General features: G+C 45.9%; 1 protein-coding gene across 1 annotated transcript in view; it reads left to right on the top strand.

Moving 5' to 3' along the window:
• Nucleotides 1-750: 750 nt before the first annotated feature.
• The window catches only part of SLC13A3 (solute carrier family 13 member 3), a 64,768-nt gene continuing 48,345 nt past the window's right edge, over nt 751-17,173 (top strand). Inside the window, exon 1 of the mRNA XM_066624703.1 lies at nt 751-861. Coding sequence (XP_066480800.1) covers nt 751-861 — 111 coding nt within the window. The remainder of the gene's footprint in view (nt 862-17,173) is intronic.

Here is a 17,173-nt window from a genome sequence, read left to right as displayed (position 1 = left end):
CCGCGTCGGGGCGCGATCGCTCCTTCCAGCCCCGGCCTGGGTGGGTGGCCACTGCCAGGAAGGGGCAGCAGTGGCGTAGCTACAAGGGGGCAAAGCACTCAGTTTTGCAGGGAGTCGCCTCCTCCCGTTCGGAGCCATTCCGGGCGGGGGGGGGGGAACAAAACAGAGGGGGAGGGGCCCCTTGCACTCTGCGGGGAGGCTCTCTGTAAAACTTGGAGCCCAATCCTATGCGTGTCTACTCAGAAGTAAGTCCTATTAAAGTCAATGGGACTTACTCCCAGGTAAATGTGGATTGGCGAGGGGGACGAGCTCCTTGCACGCTTCGGGAGGGCTCCCAGCAAAACTTGGAGCCCAATCCTATGCATGTCTCCTCAGAAGTAACTCCCATTAAAGTCAATGGAGCTTACTCCCAGGTGAGTGTGGCTAGGATTGCAGCCTTAGAGCCCAGTTCTATGCATGTCTACTCAGAAGTAAGTCCCATTAAAGTCAGTGGGACTTACTCCCAGGGAAATGTGGCTAGGATTGCAGCCGTAGTACTTTGCGCCCCCCCAACTACGCCACTGGGGGCAGTCCCTAAAGCCAGGAGCAAGATCCGGCTTTCTGCCCTGCTCCGGCTCGGAGGGGCAGGCTCGGTGCCCCGGGCGCCAGCCCCAGGCTGAGCCCTGCCTCTTTTCCCCTCCTCCTTCCCTCGGGATAAAACGGCGGCCGTGCAGGGCAGCCGCTCTCTCTCCAAGTCGGTCGCTTGGGGTAATGGCAGCGCTGGGAGCCCTAGTGAAGAAAGTGTGGAGTATCCGGCGCTTCGTGGTGCTTCTCTGTAGCCCGCTGGTGCTGCTGCCCATCCTCTTCAGCCTGCCCCCCAAGGTAACCCTTTGCCGTCGCCCCCCCTCTCCTGATCACCACCCTGGCTATTAGCGCCCCCTACAAGGAGCACCCCCTCTGCCCAAGTCCAGCGACCCTGCCCACCCCTGGGCTGGTAGAGTACCCACCTGCCACCTTCAGACTCAGCCCTGATTGACTCTTCACTGGGCTGCTTTGTCTGGAATGCTGGCAGGGCTTCCCTGCACCCCTGGGCTATGAAAAACCTCACCTGTTGACTTTCTGGCTGCTGTCATTGGCAAAGGCACAAGGACTGACCCCAGAGATATGGGCCTTTCTCTGACTATAGCTCTCAGCTCTCCCCATCACCATTGCACTTCTGCTTTTTACCCCTTCTTTAATAAGTTACCTGGATATTACTACATGGAGACTTTTCTACCTGCCATGTCTCAGTAAGCACTTTGCTTAAACTGCCCAAGAACCTACTTTGCTCTGCCGCAGCTAAGAGGAAGCCAGGGATAGCGCCCTGCCCTCTGTGCCCTTGCCTGTTCTGTTCCGCCGATGCCACCTCCAGATAATTTTTCTGATTTCTGCCCTCACTATTTATTTACTATTATTATTTATTCATTTAAAGAGCTTATTCTATCTTTCCCGTGCCGAAGTAAATGCCCCAGAAACAATTCCCTGCTTTTGTAATAATACCCCATCTAGAGTTCCAACCATGGAATCCCTACAATAATTCTCTCTGTCCTCCGTCCAGACTCCCATTGCCTTGCACATTCCATGCAGGCAATTCTTTTCCTTCTGCTCGCTGCATCTGTGCTGGGATTGGCCCCCACTGAGACAGATCCTTTCAGTTTCTAAGGTAACCACTTTGATGGCTTGTTTTGGCCCAGATTATTCTTTTTGCAGGCCCCCCCCCCACATGTTAGTTCCTACCTTATGCTCTCTCCAGCCAAAGAAACTGCTGCTTGATGCCCATGAGGGAATAACCCAAAGCAAAACTTATATCCTTCAGGAAAATTCACTTCCTTTCATTAATGAAAAGAAGTTCCCCAAGAAAACTTTCCCAATATAAAGAAGTCCTCCTCCTCCTTTCCTCCGTTTTCTACCCTTCCCTCCAGTCCTTTACCTGCCTTGCATGGCAGTCACCTGAATATTACTACAAGGAAACTTTCCTACCAGCCTTGTCTCAAAAGGACATGCCCCTCCTCAAAACCAAACTGGCACCCCCTCCACTAGGAAACAATCTTCCTGCCCTTTAAAAAAATTCCTTTTCTTCCCTATCCTATTAGTAGACTACAAAACTATGTGTTAAATGCCTCATAGTTTAGTTCTTGTTTTGCTTTTAACTGCCCAGGGTACTTATCTGGCTGGGGACCATGGTACAGAGGTCAGGGGTGTTTCACCCTTTTTCTTCATGCTTTTTCTTCAAGCTTTTCCCAAACTAATGATTGTGGGCCCTCCAAAGGTGCCACTTTTGGAGGCCCATAGCAACTGTGCGTGTGTGTTTTCAGCAAGAGTATTGTGTGGAGGAAAAGGCTTTAACAGCCCCTGCTTGGGTGCCATGGTCCCAGTTTGGATTGGGCCCGCATCCAGCTGCTATTTTATCAATAAAAGTTATACCCAACTAGGCAATCATGCGTTACTGCCTCTCAGTGCAAGAAACTTTTCTGAGCCAGGAGAAATTACCCAGCTTGACATGCTGTGACCAGGTCTTTCAATGAAATTTCCCTTTGCCTCACTCAGGTGACTCACTATTTTTCCCAAAAATAGTTCCCACCCCCTTTAATCCTTTCCTTGTCTGGCTTCCTTGTCAGAATGCCAGAGGTTTTTTTTTTATGAGAATGTCTCTTAATCCAGGGTACTATATTTCCTCAGAAGAATAATGGCTGTCCCAAGCTCCTGGAGAACCCTCTTCACAACCTTGTAGTATTATAGTATAGAAATCACACTTCCGGATTGCCTTCTCCTCCCAGAGCTCATCTAGCTCTTTGACTCTGAAGGCTGCCTCTCATTCATGTCACAAGGACATTCATGTCATCCATTTTCCTGGAGAAAATCCCACGGCTTGTCCACTGTTCCCTTGACAAATGCCCTCCTGGCCCACGAGGCAATCTTTTATTCTGGTTTTTCAAGCTACTCGGATCAATAAAAGACACCACTTCACTCCGTCTTTGTCTCTGTTTCTCAGTCAAACTTCATCCAAAACACTGACCCTGTCAGGTCAGGTTCACAAAAGATGCTTCGGAAGGGTGAATTTAACTATGGTTGGAGTCCTACACAGCACACTTACTTGGGAAGAAATCCCACAGAATTCAGTGGAGCTTACTGAAGTTGGTTAGGATTGGGCCCTCAGTTACTTGTGAATTTACACACCAGCATGGCAACAGAACAAATTATCAGTAGTGGGGAAAGGTACAGAATTTGTTCTCCAAATGCTAGGATTGTTCACTTTTTTTTCTGACCAGGTTTCAATTGAGGCTTGGCACTTAATTAGCATGGAAGAGACCAGCATCCAGGACACACAGTTCCCATTTTCTAGACATACTTTACTTCAGGGGGTCCCAAACCTTTTAGCACTGGAACCTACTTTTTAAAACTGCCCTCTATCAGGACCCGCTTAGTGGGTTTTAATTTTATGAGACAAAAAAAAAAAATTTCACCTTAGCAGCTGCTCAAGCCTCTGCTTTTATCCTTTTTTACTATACTGCTATACTGGGGATTGGACTGCATCTTGGAGCATTTGTTGAGCTCCATGTTCATTGGATTGGGACCATTCTGGTGGCATTGTGTTCCTCTTAGCTTGCACTTTGTGGTGGACTGAGACATGTTCACCTGCTCGACAGTGAATAAGCACACGTGGCTCAGTTTCACTTTCATAGGGCCAGTACATTTTCCTTGTCAATTGGGGGGGGGGATTCCTTTTCCAGTGTTGGGGCTGTGTTCATTGGATCAAGACTATTCTGTTGGCGTTGCATTCCCCCATGCCTGACCTACAAGAGAGAGCCAAGGCAGGGTTGCCTACTTGTGAGTGTGATGTATGTGTGTGTGACTCAAGTTTCATTTCCATAGGTCTCAATACATTTTTCTTTTCAGCTGGGGGTGGGGGGGTGGGACTTTTTTCTTGAGAGTTTATTGGGGCCTGCGTTCATCATATTGGAACCATTCTGGTGGTGTTGTATTCCCCTTGGCTGGCCCTTCTCAGTGAACTGAGGCACGGTTGCCTGCTCACAAATAAATGCATATGTGTTGCTCTGTTTTAGTTTCCATAGGGCTCAATGCATTTTTCTTGTCAGCTATCAGCTTGTCGGTTTGTCGATGACCAACCCACAGTGAAAACTGCTGCCTTGCTGTTTTCTTGTGTTGTTGGTGACTTCAGCCTTCAAAGCTAAATCTCTTTGAGCTTAGTGTATCCTAGTCTATCAGGCTGAGTATCAGCTTCACCACACTCTCTCAAATTATGAGCCTCACGTACTTTGCATAAGTTTTAATCTTGACTAGGTATGTGTGGGGGTGATTCAGTGGTGTTTTTATATGTCTTTGCACTCAGTCTCCATTCATCAAGTGGCACCACAGTAGTCTATGACAGCTGTGCCCAAACCCCAGCCCTGGGGCCACTTGCGGCCCTCGAGGACTCTTAATGCAGTCCTCAGGGAGCCCCCAGTCTTCAATGAGCCTCTGGCCCTCTGGAGACTTGCTGGAGCCTGCACTGGCCCAATGCAACTGCTCTCAGCATGAGGGCAACTGTTTGGCCTCTTGCATGAGCTGTGGGATGAGGGCTCCCTCCACTGCTTGCTGTTTCACATCTGTGATGCAGTAGCGGCAGCAAAGAAAAGGCCAGCCTTGCTTTGTGCAAGGCCTTTTATAGGCCTTGAGCTATTGCAAGACCTTCATTCATTCATATAAGTTCATCTTTAATATATTCTTTTATGTAAACTTATGTAAATTTATTCAAATTTTAAATGTAAATTAATTTTCCCCCCGGCCCCCGAAACAGTGTCAGAGAGATGATGTGGCCCTCCTGCCAAAAACTTTGGACACCCCTGGTCTATGATGTACTCTGCTCTTCCACAGCAAGAATCTGTTCACTCAGCGTGTACCTAAAGTCGGGAGGCCCCTCCCCCCGCACTGAGCTTTCCCTGTTCATTGCTCTGCTTGCTTGGCAGGACTATAAATGCTTAGTGGAACTGACAGTTGTATTATCCCAGCTGATAGAAATGCAAAGATGGCGCAGTTATTTTTATTTTCAAGAAATCTGGGTGAAACCAACAGACTTGTTTTCCTGTCACGCCCTCTCAAACCTACACAAATATGTGTTTGTAGGAACCCATGTGGATAGAAAGTGTTTCAATTATATTTTATTTAATTTGACCCACAATGAACACTTTATTTTGAGGTTTTTCCACCCTATATAAAGAGCTACGATAGGTTACAATATGTCCTTTTCTCATGGGCAGCCTAGTTGCTGGGAAGGAGCAGGCTGGAGCTCTTCACAAGGTAAAGGGACATTTGTCCCTTTACTCCTGGTAAAGCCCCAGGGGCCACTTGGATCTGCACCAGCAGAATCACTGGTACAAGTCTGACCAACCCTGTGTTGGGCTTTCAGGCCCAGGAGGGGGAATAGGATTTGGTGTATGCCCTTCCTGGGCTGTATCTTCCCCATCCCTGCCCTGTCATCCTCTCTCCACCCATATGCTGCCCGGTAGGAGCTTTTACCTGCTCCTTTCAGTACCTGTGGGACAGTGCAGGTTGTCCCACCGGTGCTGCTAACTTTCTGGGTGTCACAACATGCTTTAAGTCACATTTGTTAACACCCTACACAAGTGCAGCAGTCCCTGCGTTGGCATACACCAGTAATAGGATTATGCTGTTAATCTTCAAAAATAAGCAGAGACAGTGATTTGCTATTGTTGGAATTTGAATCTGGCCCATCTCCAAGCCAATGTTGGATCCACTGTTCTATTCTGGAGTTTGGGCCAGTGTGTCTTGTGAAATCTTCAGTGCTTATTCTACACAACTACAACTGAAGAAATGTAAATATAGTCTTTGTTTAACTACTAAGGAGCAGCTGGAAGGGAAATTTCTTGGTGGGGATCTCTTCTTTGAACTTTGTTCTGACTCTTTGGTTGTGGATTTAACTTTTCAGCTTTGCTATAAATATGTCTTTTTTCCTCCTTCTAGTGCGTATGGGTTTTTTCAGCTTTTAGGTTGGTGATATTTCCCAGAAAGACTCATGTGGCTATAGTAAATTGACACATTATCTAAAAATAACTTTACATTCTGGTGTAACTTTACATTCTGGTTCCTCATTCCCACATTCTCCTTGATGCAGGAGTCACTGCTGTGGTTACTATTGTTACTACATCAGTGTATAAATGGTGCTTTTCAAAGTAATATAAGCAAAAAGACAAGTTTCTGCCCCAAGGAGCTTATAATCAAAATTCAGACCAGGGCTGGCCCAACCATGGAGACACTAGAGTGCCATAATTCTAAGAGTGCAACCCTAAGCTGCACTTAAGCAGCTCTTGTGCCAGCTGTTGCGAATGTGCTGCAAAGCATGTTTTCGCCACCATGGGAGTTGGGGAGGTTGGTGCAAGAATCTGCCCTGGCTTCCCCACATGGAGCAAGCCCTGGCAAAGGTAAGTCTGCCGGCTTGGGGAGGGTGGGGGTTTTGTGGGAGTTCGTGGCTCCTGGCACTTTGCCAGATCCTAAGCCCCCTCCCAAGCAGCCTGGCCTAACACCGGGCTGCTTGGATCTGCGCCAACAATTTAGCTTGCTCCCAAGTTGCATCACAGCCACTGCAAACCCTGCACTGGAAACAGCGCAGGTCAGCTGGCCCTCCTGTTCCAGTGCAGATTAGGATTGTGCCCTGACACAACTATATACATATTTTGGAATCGGTGCCTCTGGGTGCATTCAGATGATCCTCCAAACCTCAGGAACAAGTCATGGAATCAAATACTCCCTTCTCCCTTCCCTTCTTGTCCCTTACACGCAACTTAATACATTATTTCTTGGTCTCATCAAACCACACTTTGCCTTGATGTCTGAAGGCAATGCTGGTTTGAGTGAACTCTTAAAACCAGAATTAAACCATGATTTTCAATCCTGGTTGGAATGTTTGCTCAAGCCACAATTTGCAGATTTGACTGTCAGGTTTCACTGTGGTAGGTAATGTATTAAGCCGAGCATGTAAAGGAAGGAGGAAGCCCTTGAGTCCATGGCTTGTTTGTCTGAATGTGGCCATTCTGCACTTGTGGACAAGGTGCTCAGAGGCAGCAGAATAGCTTGTTGGTGGAATGACTTCTCTTGCTTTCTAGAAGTCACGATAGCTTTTGATCTCCACCAGCTGCCCAGGTGGAGCATGTAAAGTTGTAAGTAAATAAGGCCGCAATCCTAACCAACTTTCCAGCACTGACATAAGGGCAATGCAACTCCAAGGTAAGGGAACAAACATTGCCTTACTTTGAGGAGGCCTCCAATGACTGCCTCCCAACTGCAGGATGCAGCATATGCCCCACTGACACAGCTATGCCAGTGCTGGAAAGGTAGTTAGGATTGTGCCCTAAATGACATACATTTAAAATGAATATGAGAAAATACAATCCCAGATAGTCCTTGATTATTTAATGGACTATTTTTTGTTATCTTTCTCAGCATATTCAAAGGTTCTTTTACAGGAAATGTGAAGAATATATGTGGGGGGGGGGGGTGTTTTTGATTCACCCAGGATAGCCAAAAATCTTGAGTTGGTCCTGATTGGGTAGGGATGAGAACAACACAGGGACAGGTATTCAAAATGCACAGGTGTAATGAAAGAATCCTGCAGGATTTCTGTAGCATATACCTGCTGGCATATATTAGCTTTGGACCTGCCTTTCTGTAGATATTCTTCAGCCTGAAGCATTCTCAAAATGAGAACATGAAGGCTGAGTGTAGTTTACCATAGTACACAGTATGGTCCCAGATCTTCTTTAAGGGCTTACAACCCACAATTTCCTTTCTGAAGACTTGTTAGGTAATTTCTAAGTGCATATGTAACATTTTGTTTGTTTCAAAGAGTAAAAAATAGGCTTACATAACTAGTATTTAATTCCTTTGGGGCATCTTGTAAATATCTCTTTCTATTAGCTTGTTTTATTGTATTAGTTTTTAATGCCTTTTGAAGAAGATGCTGCTGGAAACCCATGTATTGGGTGTGAAGAAACAGCAGTACATTGTCCTTTAATTGCAGAACATTCTCATCAAAGGAGTTCAGGTTTCTGATAAACAATTGTTAATGTATCCCCTGTGTTATACTAGGATTAAAGTATGGATGATATTATGCCAAAACACAAAGGTGGTCATTTGCACTGTTTATTCTGTGCTATTTTCCTTATTTGCAAACTTGAAACACTTTCTAATAAAAATTTAATCAAAATATGCATATCCCGCAGTTCCCCTCTAATTGGTGGGACTACAACAGGCCTGCCAAACTGAATACAACCCACAGGACATATATGGTGATTTCAGGACTACCAAGTCCCCTCAGCAGCCAAGCCCCCTGTTTTTACTACTTTCTGCCCGATATCACAAAAACACAGCAGGAGATTGTCAAGCAAATGTTAGGTCACCATACGTGGCTGGTGGGCTGTATTCAGCTTGGAAGGTCATCCATTGTGCAGACTTGTATTTAGCATCCTCAAAATGAGAGGATGCATACAAAAATGTCAGGATTTTGGAATAGTCCAGATTTCGGATGTCTGAATAAGGAGTAATCTACCTGTTTAACAGCCCAATCCAATGCTTCATGGAGCCCCGGGCTGCAGTGGTGCTGAACTGGTGCCAAGTCTCCTTGGGATAAGGGACCTTACCCCTTGTAAGACCTGGGTGGGCCTAATGTGTCTCCTCACATCTGCACCCACCATTGAGCAGGTGCAGAATCATGAACACTCGTGTCAGGTCTCCCAGGTGGGGAGAGGGGTCAGGATATGGCAGCAGAGCCTGCCACCATCCCGGCCCCCCTCCTGCCCCAATCCCACCTCCACCCTGCTTCTCCCCCCCCCCCAGAATGTCTTCCCCCAGCCCCCACTCACCAATCCGGGCAGCATTCGGCTTCCATCTGGCACTGGTTCAATGTGGGCTTGCCCTGAGCTGGCGCCAGCCTGGCAGTATCGCAGGTGTGCCTTGTAGCATGTTTATGACACTGAGCACTGGCACTAGGCTGGCGTGGGCCCAGTAGGATCGATCCCTAAGGCTCACATAGTGACCTACTTCCCTTTGAACATCACCTGAGGGTCGTGGGAGATGCAAGCTACTGAGAGCCACTGCAAGATACAGGAAGCTGAACTAAATGGGCCTTAACCTGATCCAGCAAGGCTAATGTTATGTTCTTAGGCTTCCTCATGTTAATTCACAGGCATGCCAAATGAAAAGAATTTGTACTGCATTCCAGCAAACATGGTAGCATAATAGGATTGATGTGGCCCTGCCATGGTTGTTTATATTTGGTGCCTGTTTGTACCTAATAATGTGGAACATCATAAGGAAATTTGGCAGCTTCTGTGACTCTGTGCTCTCAGGCATCAGAAGTAACAAAGAGTGGTGTGGAGGAAAATGATGGTGAAAGGAGAAAAGGCAGAGTCTCGGTGGGTGAGCTGAGCAAATTTGGCCAGAACAGGAAGGCTAGCAGATCAGATATGGGCCAGGAATGTTTTGAAATGTGCATTGGGTGCACGGATTAAATTGTGTTGGTAGAAATAAAGAGGTGGACAAACACAGACTCCTCCAGCAATGAATGTGAGGTGGGAACTCCAAACTTTAAAGAAAAGTCAAAGACTAGAACAGTAATGATTTAGCACTGGAGGAACAGAGTTTGTATAGTATGTACACCAGAGATCCTTAAACCTTGTAACAAGGCAAGTTGATTCATTCCTCTATAAATTACTTGATTTCTCATCGCTTGGGCACTATGCAAACATTATAGAGGTGTACAGCCAAATGTGTGGTTGGGGGGTGGGAGAGAGAGAGAGAGTATGCTGGCCAGTCCCACCCTGCACTGATGTCCTCTGAAGCTCAATCCACCACAAGTTCAACATTTGTTTCTGCCGTACTCACGGGGATCTGGGCTTCAGAGTGTGTTGTCATGGGGATCGGGCTTGCCCAGCATGCTCTTGGTATCTCATTCACATGTCTGGCTACATAACATCGTTATAACAACTGCATAAGGCTCTCAGTATTTTATGATGTGCAGCTGAATGTGTGAATGGTCTCAACTGAAAAGCACTAAGCTTGAGGCAATGTGAAAGTTTTGCCTGTGGTGTTGAAACTTTGGATGAATCATTCACAGATGAGACAAGTCATCACTGAATGCAGCAGTTACCAATGTGGTCACCATGTGCTCATGAACAAGCCCTGTGTTAACAGCACAGTCCAGGCAACTCCCTTTCAACCATTCACTATACAAAATGGCTCACTTGTCACTATGCCCTTCCTATGCAGTTGCTCCATCATATCCTCCCTTTCTCCATCTCTCTAATGTTGTCACACCGGAATTTATGGTGTATTACATTTCCAGCCCTCTGTGCTGCCCAGAATCCACTACAGGTGGTCAGCTCTCTCTTTAAAGAAGTTATTATTTGCCTTGGTGTTTGCATCCATATGTGCTTCATATTCTTCTCTCCTCCCCATCCTTTATTGTCAGCTTATATTTGTTTTGCAATCACTTGTGTTCCCTTTTGTTCTCATTTTGGTCAGGTTTCAATTTTTGAGGAAAGCCTTCCTATCTTTTATAATTTCTCTGATTCCACCTGTAAGTATGGTGGCATCCTTCTGGCTCACATTGTGGCTTTCCTACTTAGTAGTACACATACAGTCCTAGCTGAACCTCTGTTATTGTAGTGTTAATGACCTCTGTGCACTCTGGAGTGATTTGCCTGTCCTGACTTTCCCTTTCATATTCCTTTTTACTAGTCCTGTAATTTTGAAAAGTCCCCTCTTTTGAAGTGAGATGTTTCCATGTTTGACGTGCTTGGAAACATTCCAATTATAGTGCATGTATGTTGAACTGGATAGCATTATGATCACTGTTCTGCATCAGTTCAATAAAATGTAACTCTTGCACTAGGTGGTGGTTGCCACATAGGATTAAGTCTAGGGCAGGAGTGTCAAATATAAGGCCTGTGGGCAAGATGCGGCCCCCACAAGCAATTTCTCTGTTCCCTGTTATAATTAGGCTCCCAGTGTGATAACATAGGCCAACACACATTTTGCTTCCTTAAACATTACACCAATTCCTGGGTATGTTTGGGGTGCTGATTTCAAAAATGGCATCTGTTTTGCCCTATCACGTCTAGTTTGGGAGATATAGCCTCATTAGTGAATGGTTCGAGCAGCTTCCTCATGAGGAAGCCATGGTGTAGGCTTCCTCATGAGGAAGCTGCTTGAACCATACACTAATGAGGCTATACTATATCTCCACAACTAGAAGTGATATGGCAAAACAGATGCCATTTTTGAAATAGGCTCCCCAAATTCATATCAAACCACCATAAAATTTGGGAAAAACTTTTCTGACCCTCAGTTTTGTAGGCCTGTGATTGGACTCTCTCATATGTTGAAATTATAGACAAGAGTTGCACAGTTTCTCTTCTGTCATTTCCAGCTAATGAGTTTCTATGTGAGAACAAAGTGTTATCTGGCCATTATCTGCTTAATGATGTCACTTCCAGCCCACAGCAGACACCCTGAAAGCTATTCGGCCCACTTTATGAAATGAGTTTGATACCCCTGGTCTAGGGCAGGGGTCGACAACCTTAAACATTCAAAGAGCCATTTGGACCCATTTTCCGGAGAAAAGAAAACCTTGGGAGCCACAAAACCCTTTTGACATCTAAAATGAAGATAACACTGCATATATAGTTGTTTTTACCTTTATGATCTGCTGCAAGCTCCCCTTCCTGTGCTAACCAGACAATATACTTATTGTCAAGATAGATATATCTTGACTGAGGGCCCAATCCTATCTAACTTTCCAGCACTGATGCAGCCCAGACGTAAGGAAACAAATGTTCCCATACCTTGAGGAGGCCTCTGTGACTGACTCCCCACTACAAGATGCAGTGCATGCCCCATTAGAATGGCTGCACCGACACTGGAAAACTGGATAGGATTGGGCCCTGAGACGGCACTCTGAGGCACACACAGGGTGACCAGATGTCATAACAATAAAAGAGGACAAGTCACCCCAAAATGTAGGCTATTGATGAAAAATGTAGGACCACAAAATAAAAGCTAAAAACACTCATCTATATTGATTATATATTGATCAATATATAGATTATATATTTATTATATATTGTATTATTGATCTCATGTGCCTAATTTAAAATTACTTATTGCATTTAAAACTGTATTACATATAATTTATTAATTACAAGAGGGGATGCGTTGCCTGCTCACAGGGAAAAGCAGGACATTTAAGTTCTTTTCCAGGACATGGGGCTAAAAAATAGGATATGTCCTGGAAAAAGAGGACCTCTGGTCACCCTGGGCACACACTGGGACAGTGCATGCTAAGACGGCACCCTTGAATTTAGCACTCTTCATTTTCCCCAGGTCAACCCCCATCTTTCTTGCTCCTGAAAGAGCACCCCATTCTAAGGCTCCCACAGCCCCATCTCTGCCCTCCTGCTCCCCATGGCACCCCAGAAAAGCAAGGTAAAGATAGAGTTACACAGGCAGCCCTTCCACAGCCTCCCTCTTCCCCACCCACCCACCCTTGCAAAGTCAACACTCCCCCCCTCTCCCACTGCTCTGCCTCACCTATTGCCCTACAAGACAAAAGTGAGGTCATCCCCATTGCCTCACTGTGCCAAGCCCCACCCCACAGCTGTGTGCACAGGAGATGCCCACAAGGGGACTGCAGGCGCCTTCTGCCCTCTCCTGGGAGCTGCCCCTGCCTCCCCCCACCCAGGCAGCCCTGCCTGGGCTCCCCCTCCTGCCTCTGCGCCCCCCACTGACCCCCCACTGGAAGCCCACCCACCTGGCGCCCCCACCCCTTGCCAGCCACACTCAGGGTGGCAGGAAGCCAGTAGGGGAGCCTGGCTGCTGTCAGCCACACTCACCATATACACGACGTAGAGGGCGCACAGCGCATTACGGGAGCAGGCGAAGTCCCAGCACACCATCTTCCCAGGCAGGAGCGGCCAAGCCCCCCTTTCCCTCCCCCGCAGCACAAAACAATCTCCCGCTCCCCCCAAGGGGAAAGCAGCAGCCACCTGTCCTGCCCCTTTAAATCCCAGCCTGCAGGAGCCACAGCAGCAGCTGCCTGTCCTACCCCTTTAAATCCCAGCCTGCAGGAGCCAGAGCAGATGGCTGAAAGAGCCACATGCGGCTCTAAAAACACAGGTTGCCAATCCCAGGTCTAGGGTAACCTCCTCTCTGATCAGTTCCCATACCGAGGCTCTTATCCTATCAGGGCCTTGTGCTGCTGGAACTAGTGTTCTGGAAGTACAAGGCCCTTTACAGTGGCATAGAAGCAGAACCACTATCATGTGCTTTTGGGCTGCTGCTCTAAATGGGCAGTAGCACAGCAGTGGCTCCTGAAGTCTCTACCAGCACTGGTAAGTTGGTAGTAGAGGTGTGTTGTGGGCAGGGAGTGGGAGAGCAGGGAGAGTTTTGGGGTGGGGAGGGAGATGGAGTGACTGGATCTCAGCAACACTGGCCTCTTGTCACTACAGAAGACGGAGGGCAGATACCAGTGTGTGCTGCACCGCTCCTTTTCTCTCATGCCAGCAAAATGGCTGATGTAGTCCAAGTAGACTGTAGGTGATTGGGCAGACTACCTGGGGTAATTAAAGAATATTTTATTAAGTAAGTAAATTTTTTTTTTACTTACCTTCTGCTGGCTGTCCAGTCACCCCCTCATTGGATGCAGCATGCATCCCATCAGTGCAGATACATTAGTGTCAATGGTGGGGGATCAGATTGGGCAGCAAGTTGGAGGCCAAAAAGGAACACAAACTCCTGCCAATATAAGATGACTATAAGGGATGTGAAAAAAGATGAGGAGCGCATGGCTAAAACTTCAAGGCAAACAACAAAAACATTTAAATACTTCAAAAGCAGGAAACCTACTTTGGATATAGCTGGACCATTAGATAATGAGAGACTAATTGGAAATGTAAAGAGGGAATGGAAATTGTAAAGAGGCTGAATGAATTTTTTGCATCTGTCTTCACTACAGAAGACGGAGGCCAGATACACATGCCTGAACCAACCTTCTCAGGAAGGAATTCTTAAGAAGTGCATCAAATAGAAGTTATAAGAATGAAGTTCTAGAGCTTATTGCCAAATTAAACATTAACAAATTAATAACTGGGTTCTGTTGGCATCCTCTGCCCATGAATTCTTAAGAACTCAAATGTTCATTTCCTGATCTTCTAATAAAACTATGTGATGTGACCTTCAAATTAGCCTCCATGCCAGAAGACTGGAATGTAGCCATTGTTTAAAATATTTCATTTAGCTGTGATCCAGAAAATTACAGTCTAGTCACTTATCTGTTCCAGGTAAACTGATGAAAGACAATTAAAGATAAAGTTTTGAAGCACATAGAAGAATGAGCCTTGCAGAAAGAGAATCAATATGACTTCTGCAAACAGAGGCATAACTTGGATGGTGCAGGAGGGGTGGGTGCTCCAGGTGCCAGTTGAGGAGGGACGCCAGGCAAGACTTACAGGTGAAGAGTGGCAGCAGCAGTGAAGACGATGACGACAGGGGAAAAAAATAAAAGCAGCACCAAAGCAAGAGGAAAGTTGGCCCTCTCACCTTCCTCTGGATTGATTTGGCTCCAAAATGGAGCCATTTGGGATTCTGGGGGGAATGTGTGGTGGGGCAGCACAGGGTGCCATGTGTGAACCAGGGGATGCGGTGACACAGGGGAGGATGTCACTTTGTTGCCCCGCCCAGGGGAGGATGTCACTTTGTTGCCCCGCCCAGTTTGGCCCTGTTACAGCTCTGTCTACAAAGGTAAGTCCTGCAACACTAACCTTTTAGGGCTCCTTAGAACCGTAAGCAGTCATTTGTATAGTGGAAATATTGGAAAGCACTTGTGAGGTCCTGATGGATAGCTCAATGAAAACATTGACTCAGTGCACATTAACTGTGGAGAAAGAAAATTCCACACAAGAAGACATTAGGGAAGGAATGGAGAATAAGGGCCCAATCCTATGCAGTGCGTGCTGGCTCACCAGTAGCAGCCTCAGTCTCAGATGGCTTCCCCAGTTGGTCCTGGAGCTGTGCAAGGCTCTGTTGTGTTGTAGGGGAGTGGGAGGGTGGCTTAGTGTGGGAGGGGGGGTACCGTTGCGAACCTCTAACCCAGGGCGCCTCAAGGTCAGGTCCACTACTGTATATATGTAACATAAAATACATGGCAGAGGCCTTTGCTGTTTCAAAATAGTATTTTAGTTGTGTTCTAAATAAACAGGTTTCTTTGGATTAAAAAGAATAAATGACTTCATTTTATTTTGGCAGCCAGAGGCGCTTGTTTGTGGTGCCATGTTGGATTAAGTTCTGATATTGAGAGCTGTACTTTCATTTGCTCTGCGGGGTGACAACTAGCAGGCTGTTGCTGGAAAAAGGAGGCACAGGTTACATTTTATAACAGCATCCTGAAAATGCCAAAGGGGTCTGGAGAGGCAAAGTCATAGCAGGCAGTGGAAGTTCATGCGAATTTGAATTCCAGGTGGCATATTTGACAAGGGAGGAAAGTTTGTGCTTTATACATTTTTAAGTTGAAACAAACTGTACTTTTGAGCCAGACAGCTAGAATTTTCATCCACTAGTGGAGCTGGAGTATAATCATATGTAAGAGTACAAAATGCATATCTTATTGAATAAGTCTACTAATTTTCTCGTTCTGTATCAGTTGCTAGCGTGTCTTGAATTTTTCCATGTACCAAACTACTCTGCCTGTACTGATAGTTGGGACTTCCTTGCTACTGAGGAAAGATACACATACCTGCTGCTGCATTTGTGGAATCTGCTCACCTTCAATCCATAGCAGCTCCTTCATGTAGTGGGCTGGCTGTGCAATTTGTTTGCCATAATCAAAAGCTCCTGCATTCTCATGGTGCTGCCAGTCCACAGTGAGGTGCTGTGACAGCACACAAAGTCAGCAGTATTTTCTCAAGGCATAACAAATCAAATAAGCGCACAGCTCTAAGAGTACAAAAATTGAACAAATAAGATACAGGTTGAGACTCATTATTCGCAAGGATTCCTTTCCAAGAACTCATGTGGATGGCAAAAAAACTGCACTATAGCAAATCAATTTAAAAAACAAAGTTTCTTTGTTCTGGTGATTTAAAACAGCCTTGCTGAGCTTTTGAAATGCACACAGAGGCAATCAGTCTGTCTCCAGGAGCTTAGGCTTCACTAGGAGCAGCAATCCCTTCCTTACCAGGAGCCCCAGCAAGAGGGAAAGAATGGAGGTGATACTTGCTGCCATTTAGCCTTCTTTCACGTGCTCAAGGGGAAGGGAGGAGTGAAGCCTGCAGAGAGAATGACTGATGGATTGTCAGCTAGCTGCCCTCTCTGGCATTATTAAATGACTGTTTTCCTTAAATTTAAAGGGTCCCTCTCATCAGCTTTGAGATAAAAAAATCTGTGGATTCTTAGGTTATACCTGTAATCACCTGTATGACTGTCTCTCTGCAACAGTAAAAAGCAATTTTTTAAACTGTGATTTTAAAGGGGTGCATTTTTCCCCTTCTCCAGGGATCAGCACATTCCTTCTCATTTGCAGGGGCCATTCGTGCTGAGTCAAATCCGTGTATAAAAAAATCCATGTATGACAAGACTGGATCTGTATTTCTGAACCTGAATCATATTACTACCCCTTCCAATGGTTTAGTCATCCCCATACCTACTGGAGTTGTCGCTTGGTTAAAAAATATCAGATTTGAGTAATTATTTGAGTTTCAATCAACTAATCAGTAAACATCTGCATATATTTGCATGTTAATAAAGGAAAAGAGCTGAAGAAAAATAGCATTCTTAATTTTTAGTGAATACATTTACTTGTTTGTCACAGCATCTCAGAAGAGGCATTCCCTGAGAAGGAAGGAGGAATACTTCTAAAAAGACATCTACCACTCATGGATCTTTGTTTGTATTAAAAGCATTCTGCCTTTTGATTAATCAGGAACACATTTAAATCAATCACAATATGTTTTAATTGATGAATTGACTGAGAGCCCAATCCTATGCCTGTCTACTCAGAAGTAAGTCCCATTATAGTCAATGGAGCTTACTCCCAGGAAAGTGTGGATAGGATTGCAGCCACAAGGCCCAATCCTATCCAATTTTCCAG

Source organism: Tiliqua scincoides, chromosome 4, assembly GCF_035046505.1.
Source record: "Tiliqua scincoides isolate rTilSci1 chromosome 4, rTilSci1.hap2, whole genome shotgun sequence".
NCBI classification, from domain to species: Eukaryota; Metazoa; Chordata; class Lepidosauria; order Squamata; family Scincidae; genus Tiliqua; species Tiliqua scincoides.
The sequence above is the reverse complement of the archived record's forward strand: the minus strand, read 5'-3'. Positions and strand labels throughout refer to the sequence as shown.